The 10,409-nt window shown below is 41.8% G+C and overlaps 1 protein-coding gene across 3 annotated transcripts in view; it reads right to left on the bottom strand.

Moving 5' to 3' along the window:
* Window positions 1-239: 239 nt before the first annotated feature.
* The window catches only part of TXLNG (taxilin gamma), a 55,023-nt gene continuing 44,853 nt past the window's right edge, over window positions 240-10,409 (bottom strand). For all 3 annotated transcript variants that reach the window (XM_041741157.1, XM_041741156.1, XM_041741158.1), the window contains 3 exons: window positions 7,086-7,178; window positions 4,668-4,763; window positions 240-3,700 (listed from right to left, as the gene is read on the bottom strand). In XM_041741157.1, coding sequence (XP_041597091.1) covers window positions 3,380-3,700; window positions 4,668-4,763; window positions 7,086-7,178 — 510 coding nt within the window. In that variant the 3' untranslated portion in view covers window positions 240-3,379. The remainder of the gene's footprint in view (window positions 3,701-4,667; window positions 4,764-7,085; window positions 7,179-10,409) is intronic.

Here is a 10,409-nt window from a genome sequence, read left to right as displayed (position 1 = left end):
AATAGGAATGCTTTTTTATTTTAAAAGGCTGTTTAGGGATGCCTGGGTGTCTGCCTTTGACTCAAGGTGTAATCCTGGAGACCCAGGATCGAGTCCCATGTCGGGCTCCCTGCATGGAGCCTGCTTCTCCCTCTCTCTCATGAATAAATACATAAAATCTTAAAAAAAAAAAAAAACTGTTTAGAGGATCAAAAATTCCCCTCACTTTGTATGTGCTTTGTGCATCTTCGAATTAGATCGTGCCCTGTATGCCTCTCTACATACCTCATGCTAATACACATAGGGGCAGCCAAGACTTGTGGAAATGCAAAAGTATAGTCTTTGAAGTTTGCCAGCAGGTAAACTATAGAATTTTTTTTTCTAAAGGCAGAAAAAAGGTATGCACAGGAGTCTAGACACACCAAATGAGTCTTCTGCTACCCAGTCCCAGGGTAAGCGGGTGCTCCATCCTTTCTCTAAGGCCCGAGAAACCAGCCACCTACAGCTGTCCTTGCAGTTGTTATACACAGTTACGGTCACACGGGCAACAAAATACACAGAAGCGGTTAAATTTATCATACATATTTACTTAATCTATACAGAATCGAGTAGATAAAATCAGATTCACATTAGTGAAAAATCTCTACAAAATGTCTTTGAAAAGCAAAACAAGACTGCCTCTGAACAATTCGTATCCTCATGAAAGACGTGGGCTGTAAAAATAAAGCCGTGTGTTTAGCACAAACTAGAAGATCTCTGCATCATTTGTTTTTCACAGTTATTTCCATCTACAGTCTGAAAGAGGTAGATTTTTCTGCAACACCTGAGAATTGAATTGTGATAACCAGGTGTAATAAAGGCAGTTGCATACATAACTAAAAAACGCTGGTCTCAAGACCAAGAAATGTACTCCTAACAAGTCTGAGGATGAAATGGTCCATGATCCAAGACCCAAGTGTTCTCTACTCCTTGGAGTCTACCGCCACTATAAATAATACACAGCAAGATTCCATGATGGTGCAACAAATGCAGTCGAAGTGAATGGGACATTTAAACCTTTTCTGGACCAGCCTAACAGCATTACAGTGTTCTAGAATACGGTGGATACAGGGCGTGCTACAAAGCCACAACACTGGGCTGGTGAGGTGATTGCTTCAGGGGGGTGTCTGCAGAAGGGCCCATTTGTTTTTATTCACAGGGTAATGGGAGGAAAGATTCTGAAGGGACACCTCATGCATCCCAAACAGAATCGAGCTCCTTTAAATACCATGATCGCATCTAGCTACAAAATACATAGTAAGCCAAAAGCAGCAGGCCAAGGACTGTTAATCACATTGCTTAGAAAGCCCTTGAAAATATGCAACAGGTCCAAGATTTACATCTTCCACACAGGACAAGCACCACAAAGAAACGTGGTGGGCTACACGAATGGCTTTAACAGTAAGAGCTGTACATCCAGCAGAGTTCTTGTGAAACATGATTAGTACTAATTTAAAAGTTGATTATATTTCTGATATATACCTTCGTTTCCTCTAGGGGAAATGAGTCCAACATATCATCTAGTAGCAGAAAGGAATATTTATACGAGGCCGTTGGAGGAGGGGATTGTTTTTGCTTCCGACTCATTTTGACAGTAATGAGAGAACCTGCTCTGTGGTTTTCTTTTCCTCTACCGTCTGGCCCCTTGATTCCTATGACCAATGGCGGAAGCTTATCAGACAACTTTCAATTCTTTCAACCCACTTTAGACCATGAATACGACAGGACTTTACAAGACCGCTTTAAAGAGAAAACCCTTGTTAACTGGACAGAACGGACTCAATTCGGCCCAGTGAGCAATTGCAGTCTCAGTTTGATAGTTTTGCTCCATGAAATGTGCTAGTATCAATTGTGGTAAAGTATTTCAATGCAAAAGTCCAAACTTGCATGGTGTAACCTGACTTATCATTTGCGTAACTCAGCCATATTCAACATAAACATCATAAGAACATAGGAAAGTTAAGGAACTAATTCAGAAGTGACATGCTTCATATGGAAAGTTCCCCCAGTCCAAGTAGAGAGACCTTGATAATAATACTGGCTTTTTTCTTAAAAGGACCGTAACTAAGAAAAGGGGTGAGAACCAGACCAAAAGCGTAAGTAATAGATCCAGACTACTTAAGACTCTGCCAAGTCTTCCCACAGTTAATAGTGTGGGTTCCAGTCTTTGTTTTGGAAATAAAACCCGTTGTGGTTAACATGATCCACAATTAAAATTCCCTTTTAAAAAAACCTGGAGAGGGCAGCCCTGGTGGCTCAGCGGTTTAGCACCGCCTCCGGCCCAGGGCGTGATCCTGGAGACCCGGGATCGAGTCCTGCGTCGGGCTCCCTGCCTGGAGCCTGCTTCTCCCTCTGCCTGTCTCTCTCTCTCATGAATAAATAAATTAAAAAAAAAAAAAAAAAAGTAAAAAAACCTGGAGAGCTTTGCCATCGGGATTTGCAAAAATAGTTGATCACCAAATTTCAAGTAGCCAGAAGGCATCAAGGTAGCAGAGGGACTTCTGCTTAATGAGAGCAATACACCAACCTCACCCTCCTTGTCTTCAAATGACAACTCCTGACGCTGCCTTCTGTAGAAGGGGAGGACGCCTACCCAAATCCCAACCTGAAAGCCAACATACCACCATACTCCAGGGTGACCATCTGGGGTCCAAGTTCAAACGGGTTTTGGTTCTAACCTGAATCCAAAGCAGTAGTAGTCACATAAACATTACCTTGTTTTGTTTGTCCAATGAATTGCCTGTATATGCGACTTTAAAAGTGACAGCTTTATGTACTTAATCTGCCAAAACTTTGAGTATTTGAGGCTTGCAGCCATGTCAATTTGTCAAGTGATAGAAGTATTACCAAAAAGCTAATTTGGATCAAGGATGCTGTACTTAATTCTGACCCAACCCAACTTTATTTTTACTTAAGCATTTAAATGGGCTAGGAGACAAAACTAATCAGATTATTTTTTTTTTTAGTATTATTAATTGGGGGGGGGGCCATGTTTGAATCAATATTGTTTTCACATCAAGGAACCATTATCAGAACAAAGTTCCCTTGTGATGATCGGCCCTGTCTCCAGTGAAATCTGAATAGTTCTGTGCAGGGAACAGGGAAGCTAGGACAAGGCGATGGTCACATGCATTCCAATGAAGGGAAATGAGGCAGATGTGCAACACGGCTGAGGAAAATGTATAGAGGAAAACTATTCAAAACTGCTAAGCAGCCTCCTGTACCACATAAGTCCAGTAGTTCTAAGAAAATACAGATATGGTAGAAAAAGTAAGAAAATTTTCACCACAAAACCAATAGTTACTACTAACAGAAAGTTATACACAAAATAGAGCTCTCGATACAGTGATCATACTTCCTTTCAGTCAACGGACTCGATACCTGGCCCCGCGCCCGCAGACATGGCCGTTTTCTCCTTCGCGGCCTTGGGTGCAGCCTCCAGGGGGCCTCCAGGGGCGCTTCTGGAAGCAGTGTTCAGCTCCCTGGGGGCCGCCAGGCCAGTGCAGGGCTGTGTCCCAGGCAGCGCCGGGTCTTCGCCCGCAGCTCTCCCGGAGACCTGCTCCTTCAAGACTTCCACCTTCTCGTTGAGCTCGTTCCTCTCGGTCTGAAGAGCCCTGCACAGCTTCTCTAACCGGTCCAGTTTTATTTGAAAGGCCTTGTACTCTTTATCACGGACAGTTTTCTGTAAGGAAAAAAGCGGATTTATGTAACCTCAGTGAATACCAATCAGTTTACAGGATACAAAAAAAATGAACCAACCTAAGCCACGTTTAAAAGTGTTTTAGTCCCCGGAGCGCGCCGCCTTTCCGCACCACCACCTAACCATGTGGCTAGCTTCGCTGCATACCGATCTGATCTACCTGTACCAGGTGATATTTAACAGCTAATACTGTCCTAGGGTAACAAAATGACCAAAACCCACTTTTAGAAACATTCGGTATTGGTCAACTATAAAGGAAATTCAAGATACTCCTCACAAAGCTAAAGATGAAAAAAGTAAGGGCCTGATTAAAGAGGAAAGGATTCTTTTCTACATAGATTTCTCTTGTTCTACCAATTTTTAGATAACAAGATTCAAGAGGAGATTTTGTGTTTGCAAACGATACATTTCAGCGGGTTAAAAACATTTCGCTGCTTCTTTTGAAGACTCAGTCAAGGCAAAAGGAAAGGCACCGAGGAGTTGTCCGCAGCCGGCACTGGGCAGTGTGCTCAGGCTTCTGGAGGTGGGCACTGCAGCCGCCGCCGCCGCACGCTTGTGAGAAAGGCAGATTCTGCAGCCCCACCCCAGAACCAGTCACAGTTGGTGAAACCGAGCCATCTGGGTCTTTCCAAGCTCGAGCGTGATGCAAGCCCCAGCCTGAGAAGCCACTGCTGTAGAGGAAAGCAAAATCTCCGTGCTGTGGCTATCTGCGACAGAAGGCCGCACTCCTCAGCTGCGCGGCGGGAACCTGGTACCTCACTCAGGCCCCCCACCTGCAAGCCTCAAAGACAGCTGCAGGTTCCAGAGAGCCGTCCTCCCAGCCCCGGCTCTGGCCAGAGCCCTCAACTACAGCGATGGGGACACCACGTGCCCCCTGCCCTGTTAGGTGCCTGAGCTTCACGAGTCCCCATGACAACACACACACCTTAACCATGGGAAACCTCCTCACCTCTTCAGCCATTTGCAGAAGTGCTTTGTTATTGTTTTCCCATTTGGTACGCCAGATTATTGTTTCTTTTTCCAGTTTTTTAATTTTCTTTGTCATCTGTCAATCAACACAATTGCAAATGTAAATTCGAAGTTCCATTTCTTAGCTCTACCCCCTGTCCCACCACAAAACCTTGCTCTACCCCACCCCCATTGTGGCACCCGCCTCGTCCAGCTGACAGCTGTGCCTGTCCATCGGTGCTAGAGCTGATCTCAGAAGCTCCTATGGTGGCAGCAGCAGGAACCAAGGTAGGGGTTTCAAATTATGAGAAAAACGAGTCTGATCTCAATTTCAGAGGCAGGAGCACATGGAGGAAGGGGTCAGACACCACACTGAACTCTAGCTTAGGCTGGAGTGCGTCTTTCCTCCCAGCTGTGGTTAACAAGAAGGGACCTCCTTCCCCAGGCTGTACCAAAAACCTGTCCGTGTCAGTTTCCTAGTCATTAAACAAATTCATCTGGTTCTTGGAAGGATCGGGGCTTCCAGCTCTCCCAAAGACTCAGAATTGGTGATTTCCCACAAACCTCCAAGACCACATCAGTTTCAGGACTATAGGCAGTGTCACTTTGGTAACACTCCAGTGAGCAAGAAAGAGACCGTAGTGTATCATCAGCTTTGGGCATTCTCAGCACTCACAAGGCTGACTTCAGGTTTGGCTAAGATAAAACATGCCCCCAATAAGGGGAACATTCTTAAACCTAGACTTCAAGAACCCAGTTTTCAGAAATCACAGTGAGACTTATCTGTGCCTGTCACTGAGCCCCATTTTCAAGATTCCTTCATGCACCGTTGACTGTGCCCCAGCTCTGATTCCAGGTGGGGCACTGAGCCAGGTGCTGTTATAAGGGACACCAGGATACAACCCTGTGCTGAGTGGGTCATCACCCACAAAACTGTAACACAAGGCAGGGTGTGACAAAGGCCATGGGAAGAACTCATGAAGACCTGGGTTTGGTGCTAAGCCACGAGCAGAGAGGATAGCGAGCGAAGCGCATGACTCCAGCTCCGTCCGGCCCCCATGGTGAGCACTGGCCGGCTATGGCACTTGCTGTGTAGAAGAGTGGCCCTCGAAGGACTCTTCGGGCAGAACGAAGACGCACCTCACCAAATTCTCCAGACTACTGAGTCTAAACCTGAAGGTGGTAATTTGAGCACTTAAACATGGCCAAAGCACCGTCTGAAATACTCCACTTTATGGAGGGTAGGTATTTTTGTCATTTTTAATGAGTAAGACCCAGAAAGGTTAAACACTTGCCCACAGTCACACATTATATGATGTAATTGGGACATTACCCAGAGCACACACTCCCAGCCACTATAGAAGATCTAGTCATCTACTGAATGCTTCCAAAGTGCCAGGCTGTACTTCTCCCCAACCCACCACCATTTTATAAAGCTCCATTTGAAGGGGAACGTGCCACATAAAATAAGGATGAATGCATGGATGGACAGACAGATGGATATGTATGGAAATATTCTGGTTCTCCGCTTGGTATCAAGGATATCGCTTTCCTTAATGTAGGCAGGAAAATTAAGCAGAAGCCAAAGAAAGAATGTGTATGGTTGAAGGAGAAAAAATTCAGTGGGAGTACAGCTAAAAGAAAAAAGCTAAAAATGTATAAACACCAGGACACCTGGCTGGCACAGGTGCAGAGTATGTGACTCTTGATCTCGGGGTTGTGAGTCTGAACCCAATGTTAGGTGTGGAGATTACTTAAAAATAAAATCTTAGGGGATCCCTGGGTGGCTCAGCGGTTTAGCGCCTGCCTTTGGCCCAGGCGTGATCCTGGGGTTCCAGGATCAAGTCTCACATCGGGCTCCCTGCATGGAGCCTGCTTCTCCCTCTGCCTGTGTCTCTGCCCCTACCCCTCTCTGTGTCTATCATGAATAAATAAATAAAATCTTAAAAAATAAATAAATAAAATCTTAAAAAAAAAGGAAGCACAGACATATTTTGGTTCATTACAGATATGTAAAATATAAGTACCATATTCAATTACATATATATACAATTACTGTTCTGGGCTTGGATGTCTTTAATCTCCAAAATCACAGAGCTCTGTGAAAGAGGGGGTGGGGTGTCACATGAGTGAATAAAACAAAAAACACAACAAAAAAGAAACCACTTTGTGTGTAACAAACTATTTAATAGAGGAATTCACTTTATTAAAGATAGTATTTAAGAGCATAGAGATTACTAGCTATATGGGGCACACCAAGGGCAAAATGACAAAATGGGATGCCACTGGAGGATCAGAAAAGAGGAAATGAAGACTACTTGTAACAACGTCAACTCATCCAGGTAGTGATCATGCTTAAAACAGCTTCTTATATAAATTCCCTTTTAGGTAATATTCTACTAAAAATATGCAAAAATACCTTTTCCATTTCCTGCCGGAAGGTTGTAAACAGTTCGTTGCTTTTTGCCATCGTAGTCTGGAATTCTTCAAACTTATCCATATAAAGAGAAAGCTACAGAAGAAAAAAGTATGAAATATTCTGAGTTCTAGGTAAACAATTTAAAAATTCCAAAAGACTTTCTAAAAGGACATAATATGGTTGGTTACACATTAGTTACTTATTACAAGTGACAGAAATAAACACGCACCCAGCCCCTGGCTACTAGACAGAGACAGCTGAAGTTCTATAACCCACTGAAATTCACTGCAACTTAAACATCTTCAGATGTAAATACTAAAAATGTACAAATATTTACTATCTCTAATCCACCAATTATAATAAAAACTAAAGGATGTAGTTGGTATAATTACAAATTTCATATAACTAATCCTTCATGAACTACCCTCTCTCTCCTTATATTTGAAAACTTGTCCGTGGAAAAAGAACTTTCTTTTAGAATACCACCTGTACAGTTCTTAGCTTGATACCAAGGATAGCTCTTTCCTTAACAAAGGAAACAGAAGACAAAGCACTGGCTTGGTGGCAGGGGAGAAAGAATTCAGTGGGATGAGGTCCTTTTGATTGGTTTGGGTCTTGGGGACCATGGCTCTAAAGTTCAAATATTGGAAATTATCCTGCTTATAATAACCTTAATAATAACCCTGGTGTGTTGTAGAATATTAAAAGCTTTAAATGCATGTTGATAGCTTTTTTTCTTGAAGATGGAATATCCAGGTAGACTGTCCCATCTGAGAGCTCAAGGCTGGCCCCACAGTGGGTAGTTAGTAAGTGGGAACTACCATCACACCTGGATTTACATGCCTGCCTTACAGAACACTGGGTCAACCAACACCAATTCGACTCTGTCCTCAACAAATGCTGGAAACGGACATGGTAAGAGCATAGAATGAGACCAACTTTTGACGAGAGCCACATTTAGGGACTAGGAAAAGAAAGTTGTGACAGCAAAGGAAATAAACTAATCAGATTAACACAACTCAGGGTAACAGAGATCACAGACAACAGAAGTTGCAACGGTAACAGTCCAACAGAATCAGCTGCCTGGGAGCTTCATAGAAGGATCCTCTGGTGCTTTGCACTGGACTTAGCAATGACTCCCACATTAAAGTCTATCTTCCAAAGCTGTATATAAATAGACTTTATATGCCTTTCCCACATTAATACTCTTCTCCATTTATATGGACAACTGAGTTTATAGAGCTAATAAGGGGTTCACATTCCCTAGGATCAATCTAGCATAATCCTAAGGTACAGTGGAAAGTTCTAAAGACTTCTTGAATTTTCACTCTAGGTTAGGTCAGCTATAGGAAAAGAGCATCACCACATCGTAAAACATGCCCAAAAGATTCAGACCAGTCTCCATGTATCTGCATTTTAGAGACCGTACATTAAGTATACATTAATTACATAATAAACTTAAAATGAATAATATTTTTTCAACAGAACGTATCTAGTTACTTGGAAAAGGGTGAACTATCTATAGGTAAACACTCAACTTTACTTGTCCATAAAGATACAGGAAGTCTTTCCTGTACTTTTTCTTTGAGTGGGGAGGCAGCCTCTGCTACCCTTACTCCACATAAGACAAACACCGAGAAAGACTGCATTAAACAAACTCAAAAGGAGTTTGGGTTGAAAAGCAAGGAAGCAACAAAGAAAAGCCTCGGTCCAGATGGTCTCACGGATGAATTCGGCCAAACACATAAAGAACGAATGCCAATTCTTCTTAAAGTCTTCCGAAAAACTGAAGAGAAAGGACCTCCTCAACTCATTCTATGTAAGGTCAGCCTTCACTCTGGTATCAAAGCCTGATAAGGATGCCAGAAGAAAACTATAGGCCAACATCCCTGATGAATATAGTTGCAAAAAACCAAAATACTAGCAAACCAATTTCAATTGCACATTAACATCATCCCTGTGATGATGCAAGGATCATTCAACATACACAAAGCAATAAATGTGACATTCTACATTAATGAAGGAGAAATATCATGAGATTATCTCAATAAAGTACAGAAAATGCATTTGACAAAATACAACATCCATTCACGATATAAATACTCAACAAACTGGGTATAGGAGCATACTTCAACGTAATAAAGGCCATACATGATAGACCCACAGCTAACATTGTACTCAACAGTGAAAGTTTTAAAGCTTTCCTTCTATGATCAGAACAAGGCAAGGATTCCCACCCTCACCACTTCAATTTAACACGGAATTCCTAGCCAGAACAATTAAGCAAGAAAAATAAAAGGCATCCAGATCAGAAAGGAAAAAAATAAAACTGTAATGTCTGCTGGTGACATGATCTTATATATAGAAAATCTTGAAGACTCCACCAAAAAAATTTACTAAAGTTTCAAAATGTGAAACCGGCATACAGAACAGAAATCAGTCTCATTTCTATACACTAACAAAATATCTTAAAAAGAAATTTAAAAAACCCTATTTACAATAGCTCAGAATAAAATACTTAGAAATAAATTTAACCAAGGATATAAATTAATCTACTCACTGAAAACTAAGACACTGATGAAAAAATTTGAATACAAAGTGGAAGATATCTTGTGTTCATGGATCAGAAGTTAATATTATTAAAATGTCCACACTACCCAAAGCCATCTATATTTAATCCTTATCAAAACCCCAATGGTACTTTTACAGAAATAGAAAAAAAAATCCTAAAATTTGAATGGAACCACAAAAGAGCTGGGATAGCCAAAGCAATCTTGAGAAAGGACAAATCTGGATGGAGGCACCATGTTCCCTGACTTCAAACTATACCACAAAGCTAAAGCAATCAAAACAGTATGCTACCAGCATAAAATCAGACACAGACCAAAGGAACAGAGTTGAGAGCCCAGAAATAAACCCATACAATAGGGTCAACCAATATTTGAAGGGAGCCAAGAATACTCAATAATGAAAGGATAGTCTCTTCAATAAATGACATTGGAAGACTGGATGCCTGTCTTAATACTATTCGCAAAAATTAAAGACTTAAACATAAGACCTGAAACCATAAAACTCCTGGAAGAAAACATAAGTAAAAAACTTGAAAATGGTCTCAGAAATTTTGGCTATGATACCAAAAACACCAGCAACACAAGCAGAACTCAACAAGTGGGACTACACTGAACTAAAAAGCTCCTGCAGAGCAAAAGAATCAAGAAAATGAAAAGGCAACCCATGGAATAGGTAAAAATAACCGCAAACCACACATCTGATAAGGGATTAATATACAAAACATATGAGGAATTCATGCAATAGCAAAAAAAC

The sequence above is a fragment of the Vulpes lagopus genome, chromosome X (genome assembly GCF_018345385.1).
Source record: "Vulpes lagopus strain Blue_001 chromosome X, ASM1834538v1, whole genome shotgun sequence".
Lineage (NCBI taxonomy): Eukaryota > Metazoa > Chordata > Mammalia > Carnivora > Canidae > Vulpes > Vulpes lagopus.
This window is presented reverse-complemented; position numbering and strand designations above follow the sequence as displayed.